Source organism: Bombyx mandarina, chromosome 09 (genome assembly GCF_030267445.1).
Source record: "Bombyx mandarina strain Sakado chromosome 09, ASM3026744v2".
Taxonomy (NCBI): Eukaryota; Metazoa; Arthropoda; class Insecta; order Lepidoptera; family Bombycidae; genus Bombyx; species Bombyx mandarina.
Genome location: NC_143216.1, coordinates 3,684,455 through 3,707,160, shown reverse-complemented (window position 1 = coordinate 3,707,160; position 22,706 = coordinate 3,684,455). Strand labels below are relative to the sequence as shown.

Genomic DNA, 22,706 nt, shown 5'->3' with positions numbered 1-22,706 from the left:
GCTCTGCGTCAACCCTGTCCCGCCGTTTCAATAGCCTCGACTGGGCTCCGGCCCGGTCCGACGTAGGGCGCCGGTTGTGAGCGGCAGGAGTTTTTAGTGAGGTTCAACTCCCACATACCCCACCTGCCGCGCGGGTGGGGATCCGGCGATTTTCTGCTGTGGAAAAAAAAAAAAAGCCTACACAATGATTCAGACAATAACCGCTGGTTATGATTTTTCCGTTTTTCTTTTTCTCGGAATGAATTGATCAAGGTTTTTTAATAGTTGTTATGTAAAGTGATCCAGAGGTTGATCTCTGGCCTTTAATATATAATGCGTTTTACTGATTTTAATTTTATTCTTGTTATACGTATAATCATTTTTCAAAATTTTTATTAATATCGCAATATTTTAACTGGAATAAAAACAAAAGCTGAACGCGTTTTGACGAGACAAGAGGAATTTAAGAGGTGCAGCAAAACTTGATATGTAATAAATATCTGACAATTACAATTATTTGCATATTTATATAATTCGCAGAATTAAGTTGTGTCGAATAGATTTTGGTAATTTTTTATTTATTTTATTGCTTACGTTGGTGGACGATCTCACGGCCCACCTGGTGTTAAGTGGTTACCGGAGCCCATAGACATCTACAACGTAAACGCCGCCACCCACCTTGAGACATGAGCTGTAAGGTCTCGCTTTTAACAGAACCACGGCTGCCCCGCCCTTCAAACCGAAACGCATTAATGCTTCACGGTAGAAATAGGCAGGGTGGTGGTACCTACCAGTGCGGACTCACAAGACGTCCTACCACTAGTAATTACGCAAACTATAATTTTGCGGATTAGATTTTTATTACACGATGTTATTCCTTCACCGTAGAAGTCGATCTTTTTTTTTTTATGATTGAAGGATTACTGGTGGCCCGGAGGCCTTTCCAGTTTCACCAGGACAGGTGGGCGAGCAAAGGCTCAGCCAGGAGGGGTGGGATTTGCTAACAGCTACCCGAGCGCCGCCGAAGGAGACCTAACAACTCAAGAGTAGCTGCTTCGCGAATGAATCTACTACCGGATCGGAATCGCGACCCGCTGAGAAGATCCGGCGAGAAACTCAGCGAGCTGATTCATGGGTTAGGTTGCACGGCAAACTCTTTGTCGAGTTCGACGAGTACGGTTACCGAGGTCCCTAAGCCTGCTCCTAGAGCTGAAGGCGTCTAGTGCAAAGGTTATTGGGTCTGATGGATCCGTAAGGACGTGTCTAGGGCGTCGACGGTGACTGGCTCCTGCATGATCAGGATTCGGGGAGTAGTCAGCGGCGGCTACGATAAGGCGATTATCATGACGCATAGCCTTATCGAAGTACCGTTCCGACGCTGACTTCATGTATTTCTGTATAGATTCGAGGCCCAGGTCGTCGTGTAGGTCAACGTTCCTCACGAACCACGGAGCTCCGACGGCTAACCTGCAAAAGCGGGATTGTAGAGATTGAAGGGTGTCTATGTGTGTGCGGGCCGCGTGAGCGAACACCACACTCGCGTCAGTCATGACGGGCCTTATGCAAATTTTGTAAAGTGTCACCTTGTTCCGAAGGGACATTTTACTCCGCTTACAGATCATGGGGTAGGAAGTCGATCGTGAATATTTGTTAAGTACGTATTTCATTGGAAAAATTGGTACCTGCCGGCGGGATTCGAACACTGATGCATCGCTACATACGAATGCACTGGACGTCCTTATCTTTTTAGACATTTTCGTAAATTATCATGACCATAGTATGAGTAAACAAATAGAACTCATTTAGATTGATTGTATATTTAAAAAAATGTATTTGGCTATTTAAATTTTTTTGTGGTACGGTCAATTTTCTTCTTCATGTTTAGAAAACTTAGTCCACATTACACTAATCGATGTGTTTTGATTGATCTTTTAATTAAGTGAAGCAGATTCACACTTAATTGTTTTGTTTGTGTCATTATGTTTGATTTTAAAGTTTACGTAAGTGATTTCTCGACTCATTTAAATTACGGATCTATGATGATAAATGACACTGGTATTTGTTCGGAAGATAACTTGTTTATTTTAGAAATCAAAATGCACTGAAAATCGGCGAGGCAATAGCCGAACTTTATTAGAACAGAATTTGCGAGACACAATAACAACAAACTGTCCTAACTAGAGACTGTCTCTAAAAAGAGTAGTACTTCGCTGAATCTACCACCGGATCGGAATTACACGATGACGCGGATTGCTAGGAACCATACTAATTACTGCTGTGACGTTCAGTAGGTTGATTTCACTTGACCTTCAAACCAACAATTACCTCGAGATAAACAGAACGACAAATAGGAGAAATTTCGTTTCGAAGATCAGGATCCACTATTGGTGCAATTAAACAATGTAGCAGCAAAGCAAGTTTTGTTAAATTTCTCAAATTAATTTACACTTTATTAAAAACTTTCAGATTTTTGGGCGGAAAACTTTTTGACTTAGCTCAGGAAGTGTTTCATTTATGCTCGACAAATATTTTAATTACGGTCATTGTAACAATATAAATATAAGATATTATTAATTTTCGAGTATCGTTCCCACTCTGTAATTAAAACAAACAAGGTTAATCTGTTTTAATTTTCTTACAAAGTTAATTGTAATTGAGTTCTCTAATCTGTCACTGTAAAAACGTAATGAATTATTAAGATAACGTTCTCATTCATTGAAAAGGTGACTGTTGACATTGTAGATGGTGTGCTTGACCAGAGTACTGGTGGTACTGGTGGTACAATCATTACTACCACCACTCGCTGCTTATCACCATCCTGCATATTTTTGCCGCGAAACCGTCTTACATTCAATCCTGTTTGAAAGTTGGGACAACATTGCTACAGAGAATTCGATGTCTCTGGGCTCTGGTAACCATTTAATGTGGTCAGCCATGAGATGGTCTGTTTTTCTACAATAGCTTTTCCTTCTTTCAAATTCGGCTTTCTCTTAAGTTGGAGTGATACAACGGAATTCATTTCATCCATCGAATGATTCCATGTATTTATTACTATGTATGACGAAATTACATACTCTTCATAAAACTCATTTAAATTCTAATGAAATTAACTCAAAAATAAGATCTTTTACGTCAAACAACCTAATAAATTACGTTTAATCTTGTTTGTCATCACCGAAAGAACGGGTTATTCTAATATTGTTGATACTTTAGTTTCTTTCTTTATAAGCTTTCGACTAAATATTAGGGAGTGGTAATTAAAACAGTGGATTTGAAGATTAATTATTTGTTGTTTATTAGCATATTTGATAGTACAAATTATCTAGATAAATTCGAATCATAAGTAGTGAATATAACTTTTATTTGTCTGCTTTTTCGTGCACTTAAATATTCACACTGGCTTAGTCTAACCATAATATTATCAAGATGATCTTTGAGGATTTAATGTTTCATTCATTAAAATCATTTAAATATGAAGAAGATATTCTTATATCAATATGTAATGTATTATACTATCCTAGTAATAATAATAGTCATCAAAATCGTGGGCCTAGCTCTTCCTTATTTGCTTAAGACTTCCATAAAGCGATTTCATCCCACTGTGAACCAAATACTGCAATTGACCTGAGAACAAAAGAAATATAATATTAATATTGGGTCCGAAAGAATTTTTTGATTTTGTGTCAGTTAATTTAATCAATTTGAAGTTATTCGATGGATACAATTATAAAGTAGATATTTATTTTTTCTGAAAACGTAGTTTTGGGTCAACGATTGTGAACGTTTTCTTATAAGAGGATTAAGAAAACGACATGTTAATCGTTCTTTGTCATTTTCATATACACAAATTAAAATTAAACCCTACACATATAGAGATAGAGTTTACAAAGTTCGTTATGAAAATTATCGGCATAATTATTTTTGGTAAAGGCTTTTTATTGCATGATATAAATGAAATTTTCATCTCTACCGGATATGTAACGCTATCAAGTAAACACCACGTGTCATCTAATAAAATCTGACCATCGCGAAAATGTATAAATGTACCGTTTACATATTAATAGGTTTACAAGTGAAAACAATCACTTATCTGCTAATTGAAAAAAAAATGTTATTGTTGTGTACCAATAAGATACTAACCTCCTTGGAACTGGGCCATTTCGAAGCGTTATCACTGGTTCCTTTAGTGAAACTGTTCTCTTCACCTCTTGGAGCTCAATTTCTGCTTACATTCCGTTGTGGAAGAAGCGAAAGAAGAAGAGCTTCCCGACGATTTGCTGCTCTTTGAGAAATCACTTTTCTTCCTAAAACTCAATCTCGTCTCTCCCTTGATGAAGCGGTCGAGTGCTTGCCTCAAAACCGAGTGTTTTCTCTCGAAAGGATTGGTATACATTTTCACAGAATATCACTTGGCCACGTCCTTCCAGTACGACAGTCGTATCGACAATGATAGCGGTTTGCCTGGTAGCAACGTTAATATAGGATGCGTGCGTCGACGGCAAAGCGTGCGCATCGGGTCATCAGTTGAGTTCAAACATTTATTATATTATTAAAACGAAAAGACGTCACTGACCACTTTTTGTTTGGATGCCCTATAATTTAACAACCATTCTCAGCACGATGTCATTAAAGCCGAGCCAGTTTTTTTCGTATGGCTCGCTGATGTTTGTAACAGTTTTTTAATGATTTCGTTTTGTTATATGACTTTGTACTCGTTATGATTAAGTGTTTTTGTTTATTTATGAAAGACACACCTATGATGTTCATTATTTATTCATTTGACAGTTGAAATTATAAGGAAATTACTATAGAAACTAGTTTTTTTAAAACGTTATATAAATAGATAAATGTTTTGTTTTTCTAAGATGCGTTGTGGTGCTCACGGCCCACCTGGTGATAAGTGGTTACCGGGGCCCATAGACATCAACAACGAGACATGAGTTCGAAGGCTTCAGTTTTTACAGTCCAACGGCTGCCCCGCCCCTCAAATCGAAACGCACTACTGTTTCATGGCTGTAATAGGCAGGGCGGTGGTACCTACCCGTGTGGACTCACAAGATGTCCTAACACCAGTAATCACGCAAATTTTAATTTTGCGGGTTTTGTTTTTATTACGCGATGTTTTTCCTTCACCGTGAAAGTCAATCGTGAAATTTGTTGAGTACGTATTATATTTCATTACAAAAATTGGTACCTGCCTGCGGGATTCGAACACCGGCACTGTCGCATCGCTTGATACAAATGCACCGGGCGTCTTATCCTTTAGACCACGACGATTTCCTACTATAACTTTGTTACCGTAGTTTGTATAATTTAATCAAATACACCATTAAATGTATTATTAGTATTTATTTACGTTTTAAAATAGAAATGTGTTAACCTTAAAGTACAAACAATAACAAAAAAAATTGGGAAATAACAGTATCGTAATATTGAATTGGGTCACAATATCTACCACAAAGAGCACAGATACATAAAATAACAGAAAGAATAATTTGAATTGTTTTTCTGCATCTACACTATGAAGGTAAAAAACATGTTGATTTTTAAGCGTTACATTGCCTCATAGTAATAATATATAATATACTAAAATCTTTTGAAATGAAAACTAGATTCAAAGAGCTTTTCTTTCAGAAAATTTGAAAAAGAGCAGAGCATTTTCAAATTAGAACGCCCATCAAATCAAATCAAATCAAATCAAAAAAAAATTATTCAACATAAATGAAAGTACATACTTGTTGAACGTCAAAAGAACTACCGCCAATTCACAAGAACTAGCCTCCGTCCTGAGAAGAATTGGCAAGAAACTCAGCGGGCATGTCTTTTTTTTTTTAATTTTTTTTTAAATATGAATTTATTATTTATTTATTTTTTAATTAATATTAGATTTTTTTTAAATATGAATTTTTTACAATGAGTATTATAACGTAATAATTACTACAATATTGACATCAATTCCTAATAGTAAAACTTGTGTATTTTGAAATACGTATAAATCTGAAATACAATAAACTTCACTTATTTCGTTAAGGCACATAAAATAACAAAATAAATAAGGCAAAAATAACGAAAATGTATTGAAAAAAATAAATGAGAAAACTTATATCTAAAACTTCGATCAACAATCTAAAAGTACAATGGGCGGATTTTTCTCTTAAAGCGATCTCTCACAGTCGGCCTTTACTTCAATTGGATAATAAAATTTCAACGTTACGATTACAATTTTGATACTTTCTATATTTAAATTTATTTTATTATAAGCTTACAAATGGCCACGTTAGCTGTTTTACGCCCTCAGGGTTTTATGCTAACTAAGGTTACAAAGTCAAGGTAGTGTAACAATTGTCAATAGCATTGTGTTTTACATCACGGATTCTAAGTATCATGATGTAAACAAGTTAGCACTGAGCGCATTTTGTATCTCGAACGTCAGAGCACGTGTCTACAAATGCCGCAAGCACGTTTGAGATACCTACGAACTAGGAAAAATTGGGTTAATTAATTCTCCGACGCTGAATCGTTTCCATTCAATACTTTCGCTTAGTGATTTTCGCATTCGCGTTTACGTCACCGAGGACTCGTGACGTCAGACAAATAATTTTCCAGTTAACTAGAATAATGTCGCTTCATTTGTTTAACGTCTTTTTGTTTGTTACGCACCCACACGTCAACTTTAAACCGGTTATTCCAAGTTGTGATGTTAATGTGCGCACCGGACATTTCACCTGCGGACTGCGGTATTGACATCGCATATAAAGGTAACAACGAAAAATTCCATAATACGTTGAACGTTGACAACGCATGAGTTTCGCAGTTCTGGCTTGAATTAGTTTTTTTGTTTAGTAATGTTTTTGAAAGGAGATTATTGTTAATTGTTAGTACGAGACTCATGTTTGACATTTTATAAAAATTCCCTGAATATGTATAATGGTATCTACGGTGTTTAAATAAGAAAAGACGAAATTGCGTTTCTTCTAAACAACAAGAAACAACATTTAATGCCCTTTCTTCAATAATTCTTTAACACACATTTCACAACGTCCATTAACCGAAAAATTATTTAAACAACTATCAATTGTCATATGACAGATTGACATTCAATCATTCATTACATCTCCCCCGCTGAAAAGACAATTGTAAGAGGCAGTGAATGGTTTTACAATTGTTTATCATATCAGATAGACACTGGAGACAACTTTGTTATATGGTAGAGGTTTGATTCTGCTTTTTTGTGTCCAGTGTCAACTTCATAGATCGATTCTGAAATCTTCTTTAGTATTTTGTATGGCCCTGTTCTCAATTCATCCATTTTTTTTCTGTTTAGTTTATTTCCATTCTCCACATAAACACTATCTCCTTCTTCTAATTTATACCCTTCTCTGTACTGGTCAAATATATTTTTATTATAATTGTGAGATTTTATTGTGTTTTCTAAGGCTAATTTTCGATCTCTTCTCAAATCTTCTGTTGTACAACTTGTTTTCAAATGTAGTGGTAGAATACTCACATTTTCACCCTCTAGAAGGTACCTGGGAGCAAACTTTGTAACTGTGTGTTCTGTTTCATTATATTTTTCTACGCATTCTTGTGCAATTGTTGTCCAAGATGTCTTCTTATCGCTTTCGTTTATTTTACATCTTATCTTATTTGTTAGTGTTTGATTTAATCTTTCGTTAAGCCCATTCGAAAAAGGCGCATCAACAGCTGTGAAAACTATTTTGATATTATTATTCTTTAGAAATTCTTTAAATTCTTTTGAATTTATGCCAGGGTATTGGTCTGATAATACCATATTAACGTCATAATTTTTTGTTACCTTTTGCATTAGCTTAATGAAATCATTGGAGCCTTGAGTTTTTGATGTACAAATATAGGCATACCGTGTGAAATGATCCACTAGAAGATGCAAATACCTTTTGGTTGATCGGGATCCTCCAAAGCCCCCAATAGTATCGATGGATACAATTTCAAATGGGTGTGTGGCGGGTCCCAAATGTGACATTAAACCATATTTCGACTTCCTCCTGGACTTGTTTTTAATGCAGGTTTCACACGCATCACACATTTTATTAATGTTTGCTGTAATATTTTTGGCTGAAAAGAATGGTGTTATTTTATTTGTCATTTGGGTTCTTCCAATGTGGCAGTATGTGTCATGGACTTTTTTTATTAGAGCTTTGCTAAGTTTTTCTGACAGTATAATCTTATTTCTTCTTTTATTTTTCTTGTAATAAACTTCATTCTCTAATATGTGCTTATTCTTTTCTTTTTGTAGGTCTGGATTTGTTAGCTGGTCATTCTTTATTTCTTGTAGGTCGATTAAATTTACGACCTTTAAAAAATCATCGTTATTATCATTTGCTTCTAAGACTGGATTTCGGCTTAAGCAGTCCGCTTCTTGATTTGATTTTCCTGGGTTGTATTTAATTTCAAAATTATATTGTGATAGATAATATGTTAAATCACCTAGTTCCTCATCAGTTCGAGCTTTAATGTTCATATTTTCCAGGGGTTTATGATCTGTGTATACCATAAATTCTTTTCCCATAAGCCAATGTTGCCAGTATTTGACTGCTTCTTTTATCGCCAGACATTCTAAGTATATTGCCTTCTTCTTTTTCTGTGCTTCTGTTAATTTCTTCGAAAAATAAGCAACCGGTTTACTCACGCCGTTTTCATCGTCTTGTTTCAACACTGCTCCAACTCCTTTGATACTAGCATCTGTGTAAATTCTTATCGGTGAATCTGGGTCAAATATTTTTAGGATTGGTTCTGAGCAAAGCAATGCTCTAATTTTATCAAATGCTTCCTGGCATTCTGCCGTCCATACAAATTTCACATCTTTCCTTAATAAGTTATGTAATGGATCGAGGATAATTGCACTATGTGGTACAAACTTATGATGAAAATTTACTTTTCCCAAAAACTGCCGTATATTTTTCCTTGTTTCTGGAATTGGGAAGCTTTTGACAGCAGTTAAATAATCTTTCAGAGGTCTAACTGAATTGTCTTCTATTATATGACCCAAGTATTTAGCATGGTGACTTGCAAATGTACATTTTGAAAACTTCAGTCTAAACCCTTCCTTTTGTATTGCTTCCAGTAGTCTCGATATGTGTTGTATATGTTCCTCAAAAGTTTTAGAAAAAATTAAGATGTCGTCAATAAAGTTTACTGCAAAGTTAGATAGTCTGTGTTTTCTTATAATATTGCTCAATATTCTTTGGAAAATCGCTGGTGCAGTCTTTAACCCAAATGGGAGACAAGTCCATTGAAAATGTCCTTCTTGTGTCACAAAAGCAGTCTTATGTCTATCTTGAATTTTCAATGGGATCGACCAAAATGCTGAGTTTATGTCTAATGTAGAATAATACTTACAGTTTACTGTTTTGGTCATTAAGTCCTCTATAAGTGGGAAAGGTTGTGATTGTGGAACTACTATTTTGTTTAAATCTCTGAAATCTATGCATAATCTTGTTTTTTTATCATCTTCTTTCTTATATGCTAGAGTTACAGGAGCAGCAAACGGGCTGTAAGATTCCTCTATCAATTTTTTCTGTAGTAGCTTCGATATTTGACTTTCAATTTCTGTTCTGTCTTCAATTGTGCATCTGTACGGACGCTTATAGCAGTATTTATCTACCATCAAGTCTATATGGGCTTCATAATCCTGCACAGAGCCAACATCATATTTGTCCTTAGCAAAAACAGATTTGTATTTATCTACTAACTTCTCAATTTTTGATTGCTGATATAAATCTAGATGATTTACAGACATTTGAAATTCATCAATGTTTACATGTTCATTGAAATTAATTTCACACAATTTGTTGGTATTTATAGTAGTACCCTTTTTTACTATCTCAAAGTATAGTTCCATCTCTGTCTTCTCTTTCTCTTCTATTCTCTCTTTAAATGTTTGTTCTTTATTTTTGTCACCTAGTACATCAGGAATTCCGACATTTGTTACATTATTCTCATTAAAACAATGTTCATTTGAGATTATGCTTTTCTTTTCGGGATATTGTATGATGTTAAGTTCTTCATTTTGTATTAATTTGAATTTTTTTATACAATCCAAACCAATTAAGAAGTCATAGTTAAAATTTTCATTATCCACCACAAAAATATCCATATTTCTTTCAATATTGTAGATTTTTATTTTTAGCGTTACCATACCTTTCGTTTTTTTCTCACCATTAATAGTTTTTAAGTTTACAACTTGCATATCATTTGTCTTCTGTTTCTCTTGTATTTTCAATAATCTTGCATTAATTAAAGAAACATTAGATCCAGAGTCATAGATTCCAGAAACCTTCAAAGTGTCATTTATTTGTAAACTTATTTTTATTAATGGTGGTATTTCTAGTTTTTTGGATTTTTCTCATTCAGTTCTATTTCCAATTCTGAATTATTTACTGTTTTTACCACAGCTTTTTTATTTTTTTCTTTGAACCAACAGCTGTCTTCTGGGTGGAACCGTTTCCCTTTTTTCTCATTTAAACAGATTGGGCATGGTTTCTTTTCGTCAATCTTTTTCCCTTTATTATCTAAATTATATGAGCTGTTCCTTTTTTCATATTTATTTTTCATCACCAGATGTTCCAATTTTCTTATCTCATTGTAAAGGTCTTCCGTTCTTTGTAATGTTTCTTTGTCAATCTTGTCCGCCACATAATTGGGTAAACCAAATGCTATGAGATCAATAATTGTTCCGGTATCCACTGTCTTCCTGACTTCCAACAATAATTTCTCCTTCTTTAAAGCATACTCAAGTAAGGATCCCGATTGATATTTAAAGGCAAGAGCATATCTAGTGGAGGACCATCCTTTGTTCGCAAATGTCTCACAAAAATTTTTCTCCCATTTGCTCCATTCTGATTGTACTGTAAGCTTCATCAGCATACAACTGTACCAATCTACACTAGCATTTTCTAAGAAGTTCTTCAAAATTTCAATTTTTTTTTTATCCTCGTTTATTTGAAAACGTTCACATTCTTTATTAAAATCTTTGATCCACTGTAATGCATTTGAATTACGGCCGTTGAATTTTTCTATAATAAAATCCTTTGCAATTTTCCCTAAATTTTGTTTTTCTGGTTTCTGCTGTTTTTGTTCTTGTAGTTTTTCTAACAGTTTTTCAAGAATGTGATTAGAATCACTAGATGTCGATTCATAACTAACAGGTTGTTCTGAAATCTCTTCCAAATAACAATCATTGAATTGCAAATTTTGTTCTTCATCCAAATATGTTTTTGAAATTTCCTCGGTCACAGTTATCCATATTTTCCTCGTTTGATGCCTTTTTACTAAAGAGTTTTTTACTCTGGTGTAGTTAGGAGTAGTTGTGATCACCTTATGAAGATTTACGGGTTGATATTCGACTGGAATTCCAAAAACTTGTCCACTTGGTGTAGCAATGGAAGTTATGCATATGACGTTTGTTTTTCCATCCGCCATTGATTTCATTGTAAAATCAAATCTTAATTTCTCCATTTTCTCAATATATTAGCAAAAATGTTGTTTTATAATGGTATCTACGGTGTTTAAATAAGAAAAGACGAAATTGCGTTTCTTCTAAACAACAAGAAACAACATTTAATGCCCTTTCTTCAATAATTCTTTAACACACATTTCACAACGTCCATTAACCGAAAAATTATTTAAACAACTATCAATTGTCATATGACAGATTGACATTCAATCATTCATTACATATGTATTATGCAGAGACAATGTTAACTTATAAAATCTTTTTTTTTTGTATACATAAACCTCCTTACGTTAATACGAAAATGCAAATTATAGCACAAAAAAACGGACAAAGTAAATGAATCAACAAACGAAAAACAGAAATTTCTCGTCCTATGGGGTGTTGGGACGCGTATTCGACTGAAGATGTACCTAGGTACATAATCTAATATATAAAATTCTCGTGTCACAATGTTCATTCCCATACTCCTCCGAAACCGCTTGACCGATTCTCATGAAATTTTTTATGCATATTCAGTAAGCCTGAGAATCGGCTACTATCTATTTTTCATACCCCTAAGTGATTAGGGTTGTCCACACCTAAAATTTTTTTTTTATTTGGACATTTTTTTTTGTTATAATGAGTCGTGGTTGAATGAGGTTTTGTTATTTTTATTATATATTCCCTCATTATTCACAGCATTACATACCTCTTTCACTCATTTACCACATCCTTACACACTTACAATAAGTTTTTTTTTTTTCTACACTAGAAATTCCCTAGAAATCTTATATATGGCAAAACAATGTTTGCCGGGTCAGCTAGTAATAATATATAACCCAAGTACCGTAACACAGTTAACCTAAAAATATGCGATAAAAATCTAGATGCTAAAATTAGTTTCTAATAATTTTACTTAGTTCCATTATTTAAACCGCTACTGTAGCCGTAAGCTTTTTTATGAACTAAATAAATAATTTAAAAAAAACTACAATTAACGTACTTATGGCGGTAGTCCGCGCATAAGATATTTGACAGATTCCTGAATCTCGCTAACGACATTTTCGAGATTAGTTTCCATTTAAACGATCTACCGAGCAATTACACCCGCCTGTAGAAGATCTTCCCGTTGTTGTTATCCCTAACATCTACTTATTATTTTTACGGTTTTTTTTTTTTAAATATTCTTCGCCCAAATCCACCCACAGAATCACTACGATAAACAAAAAACCGCGGTATGAACATGTCATATAAAAGTGTTAGTAATTATGTTAAGAATATGAGCTGTTAGACTTCAGAATAAATAGCTCCCTTTAGGCTCGCATTCCAAGAATGGTTAGATCCGGAAACAATCGCCTTCAAGGTCAACGACATTTACAACGTAACTTACAAAATAATGTTCATCGTCCAATAACAAAAAAAAAATACATCACATCAATTACATACGATCGAAGTCGTACCATACCTTTTTTATTAAACATGACTTCCTTTCGATACTTATGATCTTTAGACCGGATCTTCTCTTTGGTGAAATAGCATTTTACCGATTCGTGTGTTTTCTGTAAATTTTTTAAGTTTCAACCTCGGCCTCTAGACTCAATATTTTGGATCTATATGTATATATAGATAGTTAATAGTAATATAATTTAATTACATTTATAACAGAATCAAATGCGATTTGGAAATAAGATAACAAAAACCTGCCTGGACGAACCCTGAAGATTTTGGGTAGAATACTTTTATGCCTGTAATATCGGAATTGCAAGATACCTACTCCATGTTGACCAATCTTAACAAAAAATAGGTATATTACTGTTGACTGACGCAAATTCTGTTCCAAAACATTTAAATGGCGATGATGCCAACTTTAATCATCCGATGTTAATGTAAACATCCTATTATTTTTTTTTAAAGTAATAAATATAAAGGAATTACGCATTGCGTGTTTAAAACATTCTGATAATGTGAAAATCAAAAAATAATTTAATATAAATAAAAAACAAATGTATAATTTAAAATTAAGTTAGCTTTTTAGTTTTTGTTATCTAATAGTGACTATTAATATTATATAAGAGATAGAATATATAATGATCTTAGACGTGGGAGGTCATGTTTGTAGCGTTATTGTAAGTGCATTTTTTGCGTATTTTTTCTTGCGTTTCTGAATTTTTTGTGCTGGCCAATTACAAAGTTAATGAACGTTTCTTCCTCAACCGGTTATATTTAATGGTGTAGATGGGGAGACAAGTTTACAATCCATGTTGTATTAAACTGCTACCGGAGCCAATAGATACAACGAAGTCATAACGATTAATATTGTAATAATGAAGCAGTGGTTTTAGCTAGATTTAATATTTTACATTTCTTTAGAATAGAGGGCCTTCCATATTTGGCTGTAAGTATTTTTGTAAATCTATGTTTACTGATTTTGAAAATTCTTCTTTTTTTTGTCAAAATTTGTATCTAGGCGATCCAATTGTGAAGAGAAGAAGGGTCGTCGTACCCCCTTACGGGGGCACGGAACGGGCCTCGGGGCGAACCCCACTGCCCGGGCAGAAGCTCCCTACCACATAGGGCAGGGGTGAGTTGATGCAGGGGGGAATGGGAAGAGGGTTCGTATGCGCGTTCGGCGCACTCCACATCGACAAAAATATATACATATACATAATACGATGAGCTTGATGTAAGCGACGGATTGATGCCCGCGGAGGTGGCACCCCGGCGCCGGCTGCTGTCCTTGGCTTCGGTTTTTTTTTTTTTTTTTTTTTTTTTTTTTTTTTTTTTTTTTTTTATTTTTTTTTTTTTTTTTTATTTTTTTTCTTACAATCTAACTAATTCTAACTAAACTAACTATACTACTATATACATACTATATACAAGAGCCAGGGCAACAGACAGCTGACGAGGGGCCCGCCACCGGCCCCATGCCGCGGCCCCATGCCGCGGCCCCATGCCGCGGCCCCGCCTCTACAAATCAGAGGGGGGACCGCGGCACTAGTTTGGCGCTCACCCGCTAAGAACTCCCCAAGAGGGGAAGGCCGTCGCGGGGAGGGACCGACGTATAGTCACTCCCCATAAGGGGGAGTGGTCCACCCAAGGGGTGGGAAATGGGTCCCCATAAGGGAGCACCCCAACAATGTGGGGGGAAATGACGAGTATGGACAGCTCAGTCCCATGGGGGCACTCATTATGAGCACTCCCATATCACTCCGGTTAAGCCGACTATCTTACCATAGAAGGGGGTTCTAGTAGCTCCCTTGGTAGCGCCAGACCATCAGGTGGTCTGGCGTGCAAGGGAGCTAAATTGTGGAGATGCTCGTGGGGTCCACCGTCAGCCCGCTCGTATAGATTACGAGCTAGCCTCCGGATGAACTCCTCGAGTGACTCCACATCCAGATCCCGGGCGATTACGGCATTACTGACGTAACGCCCTGCTCCGACTATCGTGCGAAGAGCCAGATTCTGCTGGGCCTGTAACTTCACCCGCATGACCTGCGGGATGAGGTGATACCAGGCCGCAGCTGCGTACGTGATACGGGAACGGACATACGTCTTATAAATGCCGAGCTTAGTCCTGACCGGCAACCCGGAGGCTAACACCGGCCGGAGGAGGAATCTCGCGTAGCGAGCGGCCGCCAACGCCGATTTGGCGTGGGCGGTCATCCTCAAACTCCGGTCAATATCGACCCCCAAGTACCGGACGCTGGATCTAAACTCGACATTAGCGCCACGGAGACTGAGCTGTCCCGGGACGACTCTTGTGCGGACCGGACCGAAGAGGATAGCCGCAGTCTTCCCCACGTTGACCGCGACCCTCCATCGGTCCAGCCACTGGGGCAGTAAGTCCAATAGCCTCTGCATCCTCGAAATGGCCGCAGAGGGGAAGTTGGATGACGCAAAGTAGGCGCTGTCGTCGGCAAACAGCGCCAACTTCACGTCGGCTTCCCACGCTTGGAGGTTGCCCTCAAGCGTGGGAATGTCGTTGGTATAGAGAGCGTAGAGGAGTGGTGCCAGGACACTCCCCTGAGGAACTCCGGCCGTGACTGGGCGCACCGACGACTTGGCGCCCTCGACCGCGACAAGGAAGGATCTTCCCTCCAGGTACGACCCCAGCAGTCCCACATAGGCGTGCTGGAGGTCCGTGTTCTGCAACAACTTGTGAACCAGTCCCGCATGCCAGACACGGTCGAAGGCCTTCTCGATATCGAGAAAGACTGCGGCCGTGTACTGGCGCGCGTTGGACCGATCCGCCAAGTGATGCATAACGCGGACCAATTGCAGCGTTGTCGAGTGACCGCTGCGAAACCCGAATTGCTCGGGTCTGAGAAGGATGTGCGGCGACACCCTTCTCAGCAGCAGCCGCTCGAACAACTTGCCCACATGCGACAGCAAGGTGATCGGACGGTAACTGGAGGGATTTCTCCTATCCTTGCCGGGCTTGGGCAAGGCAATGACCTTGCCCAATTTCCAAATTCCCGGGAAGTGTCCTGTGGACAGAATGGAATTGAACAGCCGTGTCATGTATGACACGACCGTTTCAGGGAAGTGGAAGAATGCGAGGGAGGGAATACCGTCCTCACCCGGCGCCTTGCGCCTCTTCATCCGCTTGATGGAGAGGCGCAATTCGCTGGGAGTGATGAAATCATCATCTCCCAACGGTGGCACTGGGGAGGAGAGTAGGTTCGCTACGCTCTCTTCCACCGATTGGTGGAATGCGGCCTCTGAGGATACAGAGTCATTTGGAGCGAACTGCCGCTCCAGCATTGCGGCCAGGACATCGGCGCGGGCCTGAGCCGAGAAGCATCGGTTGCCCTTCTCGTCCACAAGTGGACAAGTGGGGGCAGGCCGATTTGAGAGCTGGCGGCAAAGTCGGTGGAGGGACACGGAAGAGGGGTCCTCACGGGCCTCCTCAATCCGTTCCTCCCACGCATAGCCCCGAAAGGAGCTAATCTTCGCCGCCAACTACGCTTCCAACTCATTAAGCTCGCGCTTGATCCTGGGACAACGAGTTGTCGCCCAGAGCCTCCTCAGGCCCCTCTTCCGGCGAATAATCGCTTTCAGATGGGCCGGGAGTATACCTCTGGGCCCGCCGCTGGGCACAAGAGTCGTCGCCTGGTCGATCGCTCCCCTGATGGAGTCGACAAGGCGGACCGCCGCGTCGTCGACCCCCTCAGGGGTGTTGGGGTCCTGAATTACGGGAAGGTCGACCAGTCGTCTCTTAACGAGCTCCCAGTCGACCTTCGGTCGTAGGGGCGAGGTCGCAACCCGGGTGAGCCCCATACCCAGTGTCACCAGGATAGGGAGATGGGGGGTACCCAGGTAGTACAGTGCCTCGATCGTTACGGGGCACCGTAGCCCCTTATGAACACACACGTCCAGTACATCGGGCTGATATCGCGCGGCGGACGGGACGTGCGTGGGTTCGTCGGGGCCGACCACGGAGTAGTCGCCCCTATCGGCATCTTCTAACAGCCGCCTGCCCACTGCTGTGTTAAGTCGGGAGCCCCACGCGACGTGCTTCGCGTTGAGGTCCCCGACCAGCAGAGCTGGGCGGCTGTCGTAATTCAGGGCCCGTCTTATATCCTCAGGGTGGAACTCAGGCCCCGGGGGTCTATACGCGGCATAAATCCGCATATCTCCCCCCGAGGTGTGTACCCTCACACCGACTGACCTTGTCGATGTGAAGGACAGCAAATCCAACCCATCATGCACCACGTCCCGCCTGACGAGGGCCGCAGTGCCCCTGAACGGCCGCCCGGCAGGGGTAAGCTCGTCACGTCGGTACATGAAGTAGTTTGGAATCCTGAACACATCCTGAGGACGTAGCTTGGTCTCGCCCAGGAGCACAACCTCAGGGTTGTACTCCCGGGCGAGAATCAAGAGGTCGTTCTTACGGGATTTAATCCCGTCGGGGTTCCAGTAGATGATGCGCAACTCCTGGCTAGCCATTGAGCTGCGCAATCATCTGGTAGAACCCCGACAGGAGCGCCCCGAAAGGGCTGGCTCCTGAGGCGATCTCACGGATCACTCCGGAGATCACCTCAGATAATTTCTCCCATAGCTTGAGCAGCCATGCAGCAAAGCCGGCAGGCTGGGAGGCCTGCCGACCGCTGCGCCGCTCACGCTGCGGGCGGGGTGGGAGGGTTTGCAAATTTGGGCCCGAGGTCGTTGGGTCTTGGGACTTCTCGATCGACGTTATTTTTATTGGCCTGGATGTAGAGGAGGTGGAGGCTACTGCCTCTTCCGGCTCCACATACTCCACCTCCATTTGTTGAGGCGCCTCTTTTTGTGGCTTGGGTTGGGCAGTTGAAGTACTGTCTGTGGCCTGATTTTGCAATGCTTGTTCTTGGGCCCTTGCCGCAAGTTTCTTCTGCCTTTTTTTAATTTTTTTGTTTTTTTTTTTTTTTTGCGTTTCTTGCGGCTTTCCCTCCGGTAGAGCGTACTTGTTTTGAGGACGCAACAGCTGGAGCTCTTGGGACTGGAGCGAAAGATGTGGAAGGACGTGGTGGGTTAGCCTCCGCCATCAGCGTTGCCACTGCGGCGTGGGCCTCCACATTCGTAGGAAGGAGTGTGGGTTGGGAAGGAGGAAGGGAAGATTTTCCCTTCCCCTTACCCTTCCCTTGGGGGATCGGTAAAGGGGCAGCGGTGGGAATAGGAACTGGGTTTGCCCTTGGCCGCGGCACCGGTGGTAATGGAGGGGGAGCGGTTACCCCCATCATCCTCAGCCTCCTGCGGTAGGTTACACACCGTCTGTCGACGGCGGCATGATCCTTACCACAGTTTGCACAGGTGAAGGGGCCCTCCCTCAGCCTCGGGCAGTCCGCCACAACGTGCTCACCTGCACATCGCACGCAGCGGACCGCTCGATGACAATTGTAGGAGGCGTGACCAAAGGCCTGGCAGCGGTGACACTGCGCAGGACCCTTGCCGGGACGCCAACCTTCAACCGTCACCCCCGGCAAGTATAGCAGTTCACTGACTGCATACAAGCGGGCGAGGTCGACCTTCGAGAGGTGGTCTAGAGCTACATGAAAAATGCAGCTCGGCCTACCCCTCTTGGCCTCTATACACCGGGCATAGCGCGCCGGGAATCCCAGTTCTTTGAGGGCGTTGATGACTGCTGCCGAGTCCGTGTCGGCAGGGAGGCCCCGAATCGCTACCTTAGTGGGGATGTCCTCCGACATTGCGTAACAGTACCACTTAATGGTACTGTCCGCGGCGGAAGCCCCCGACAGGTACGACTGGACCGCCCTGTATTCCTCCACGGACGTAGGCAGGAATCGAAAACCGGACCCATGGGGCCTCACCGAAGGAGCTCGGCCTAGTCGCTCCCTAATGGCAGCCATGTGGCTAGGCCAATTAGGGAGCACCTCCACCAATATAGGTGGGTGGCGTTTGAGCTCTACGGCGCGGCCCCTAGTGCCCGGGGTAGGAGTGGCTGATGTAGTTGGGACTGTAGCTCTTGGAGGGATGGAACGGGTTGGAGGACGAACTGCGGCTTTGGCCGCGTACGTAGTTCTTGGAACGGTAGCTGGAGCAGCTGGGATTGAAGGAGACTGCGTATGCGTACGCAACTGCGTGGCCTCTAAGTCCATATACCTCGTGGATTCGAGGTTGCCTGCCGTGCTGCTTAGGGCAGGGGCACCTCGAGGCCGAACAGAAGGGATGGGAGATATAGGAGGAGAAGGGGAACGAGGAGGGGTTCTCTTGCACCGTCGTACTTCCGCCGTACTGGCAAGAGCCCTTGGCATAGGAGTGGGTTTAGAAGTGGGAGTGGGTTCAGGACTGCCACTGCGAGAGGAAGAACAAGAAGAGGAGGGAGTCGTGGTATAGGAAGGAGAAGTAGAGGAAGACTCCTCGCTGTTGTCATCCTCCCTAGACCTAGACGACGGTCCTATCCTGGCGCGTTTGTCACCTCCGGATGAGCCCTGGTCCGACTCGGACCTGGCCTTCTTTCGAGACTGAGTGGCCCCCGAACGAGCGGCCGGAGTAGGAAAGGTACTTTCCCCCGGACCGGTCTTCGGGGACCCCTGAGCCTCTCTGGAACAATTGTGAAGTTTGGAGTGTGGATGAGGTCGCGGAATCGCGAGACTCCGCGGTGCGGGCACCCTTTTTGCCCCGTACGACAGTCGTGAATCCGTCAGACGAAGCGGTTGCAGGGGACTCCTGTACCTCCATCTCGGAGTCTGAGTCGGAGTCAGCAATGGAGGACGCGGGGGAAGATGAAGAGGACGATGCGACGGTGGGAGACGATGCGGGCGCGGGCGGGGTTTCGGTAGAAGGTGTTTTTTTTGTCCTACCTAAGCTGAGAGCCTTGAGAGGCTATTTCAGCGTAACCTAAACTTAGTAGTGTGGCGGGTAGCCATCATACAACGCAAGATAATTGACAGATCCCTGAATCTCGCTTACGACATTTTCAAGATAAAACGCATATATACAAGTTCCGAACAACAACATTCGGACCGTCGGTCTACCGAGCAATATCATCCGCTCGGTGGAAGATCTTCCCTTTGTCGTTAAGCCTTCCAAACTGGTGACCTGCGACGAGATGTGAACACGCAGCCTTCTGATTCATCATCAGCGCATCAAGAACTTCGGCTACCACAATCCCCGCATTCACGCAGATAAAAGCACGTCATTGACAGTCGTCCCACAGCAAGCCAGCATCGCAGCCTCAACAGGACCATCGCAGCCGACTCACCGCGCTTCCTGGTCCTACGGCACGCAACTTCACTGCCTCATCACGCCGCTACAGTTCATCGCAGCCCACGACCGGATCATCAACGCTTGGGGTCACACATCTCCGGCGTGGCAGCTCTGCATCACATGGACTACGCACGACACGCACGCAACATTTAAGCTCAGTCTCGACTCACCGCAGACTTCGAGCAGCACTGGCGACAATCACGCAGCATTCAGCTCAGTTTCGACTCACTGCAAAACTTCGAGCAGCACTGGCGACACGCACGCAGCATTCAAGCTTAGCCTCGACTCACCGCAGGCTTCGAGCAGCACTGGCCCTTGCAAGCTAATCTCAGCACGGACAACGCTAATTAAAAATGACACGACCTCCAGTCTCGGAGGGGAGTGATGTGGCGGGTAGCCATCATACAACGCAAGATAATTGACAGATGCCTGAATCTCGCTTACGACATTTTCAAGATAAAACGCATATATACAAGTTCCGAACAACAACATTCGGACCGTCGGTCTTCCGAGCAATATCATCCGCTCGGTGGAAGATCTTCCCTTTGTCGTATATATTCCCAAAGTAGAATTATTTTGTCCGTGCAGTTTGGGTCATAAAAAACCGGAGCGGTGCAGCGAGTATTTCGCTCTCTGTTCCACTCACGAGCCTTATGGACGGGCATAGTGATCCGCATTATTGTTGTCGATAAGCGTTATCGATAGTGTATTTAGTTTTGTCATTTTGTGAGTTAGTGATAAAAATGAAAGAAAAAATCACTAATCGAACACTTACACCACATATCGCCGCAGCAAGTTAACGAGAACGGCAGAAATTAACACTTTGTAACTTTTCGGGAACTATTCTTATTTCAGTGAAAATTTTTAACACATTGTTGATAGCAACACGTGCAAATATTAAATTGAATAAATTCTGCCGTTTTGATACAAAACAAAGGAGTAGACATTGTGTCACTAAAGAAATTCAGAGAACGAATGCATAAAAACACATTTCTCTTCGACATAATGTACTATAATTTGCAGGTAAGTACAAATGACTCATAACATTACAATGTCTTACCACCCTTCATATACCACATCGCCGCCGTGTACCTGCCTTCGCTGACTCATTTGTTTTTATCGATAATGGCGTTGCGCCCGCGCAACATGCTCACCTCCCTAGCCGGGCTATGTTTTATGACCCAAGCTGCACGGACAAAATAATTCTACTATAGTAGGTGAGCCCACGAGGCTCAAACCTGACGACGTTGCTAATACGAACCCTAGCAAGAGCCCTGCTTCGCAGAATCTACCACCGGATCGGAAACGCGACTCACTGAGAAGATCCGGCGAGAAACTCAGTGGGCTGTGTCTGAGGGTTAATTTACTCGTCGAGGCCTTCGTCGCAAGCGACGGGTTCGACGAGAACGATGACTGGTGGGGTGAGGCCACGGTAGCAGCGCGCTTATGGTCGACAAACTTTCAACTATCGCGGGATGACGTTCGCGCAAGAGCTCAATCAATTGGGTCAATGAACCCACCCTTGACGTAGTGCCCTGGGACTTTCGTACGCTCATCTTGCGGCGAGGCCCCGACGAATATACATACATATTATACAGACGAAGCTAACAAAAACGTAATTAAAAAGCAACTTTAGTAGTGATTATTGTTCTTCCCACGAATCAGTTCAGAGTTCAGTCCCACGAGATGGTCGGACCAAATACGATCTTTTCTAAGCATCAACTTCCACAATGCCCTTCATGAAGCTAAGGATCGCAGCAGAAGGAGGGAAATTGTACGGGAAAAACTGATGCAGCGGGGGAGTCACGACCCTCAGTAATGAGGAAAACGACGCGAGAAGGAGGCGAAGGATTGTTCTTTGACCTAATTGCGAGCTTTCAATATCCTGTATCCAAAATGAACTCAACTCATCCACACTCATAATCTAAAAATTTTGCTTAAAAACCGGATTATTTTTTATGCGACCGTTAATTGTTTAGGGCGGCTCACAGGTACAACCGCAGGCTAACATCCGCCTAGTGATTTATAGCCTGGATTTGATAGCCTTACCTGGAGTAATTTCGCACCGTCGGTCGTGGGTACCTTCACCGAGTACCAAATTGTACGCTATTTATTTTTGTAATAGAATATTATTCCTTTCGGTGAATTTTTTGGACCAATTATTTATATTGAAAAAAAAAGAACTATATAGTAGTTCACTAAGGATTAAATGATAACGTTCACAAACATTTTAAATCCTTTCTAACTGCTATAGTTGTCTATGTTATATACGTGACTGTGGACACATCGCCTAATTACTTCGAGTACATCATATTATTTAATTTAATTATGAATCTGTTTACAAAATACATTATTTCCAATTAGGATTGATAACAATAGTTTTACACGGACAGGCAGTGATATAAATTTGTTCTATTTATATAATTATTGATTGATTAGATAAGTGTTTTTGAGAAATCTGCTTAATTACAACATCTGTAAATAGAGCTCCGAGTTGTATATATTAGTTACAAATCTCTTATTTATGAAATACTAGCGACCCTACCTC

General features: G+C 41.5%; 1 protein-coding gene and 1 long non-coding RNA gene across 2 annotated transcripts in view; one reads left to right on the top strand and one right to left on the bottom strand.

Annotated features, from left to right (window-relative positions):
• Positions 1 to 3,249: 3,249 nt before the first annotated feature.
• LOC114240818 (uncharacterized) lies at positions 3,250 to 4,814 on the bottom strand. Its single transcript, XR_003624522.2, has 2 exons — positions 4,120 to 4,814; positions 3,250 to 3,603 (listed from the first exon to the last, which is right to left on the bottom strand). It is a non-coding gene; the product is annotated as an uncharacterized LOC114240818 (long non-coding RNA).
• Positions 4,815 to 6,623: 1,809 nt separating this feature from the next.
• PGRP-S2 (peptidoglycan recognition protein S2) overlaps positions 6,624 to 22,706 on the top strand; it is a 33,309-nt gene continuing 17,226 nt past the window's right edge. Inside the window, exon 1 of the mRNA XM_089729673.1 lies at positions 6,624 to 6,737. Within this exon, the coding sequence (XP_089585799.1) occupies positions 6,677 to 6,737 (61 nt within the window). The 5' untranslated portion in view covers positions 6,624 to 6,676. The remainder of the gene's footprint in view (positions 6,738 to 22,706) is intronic.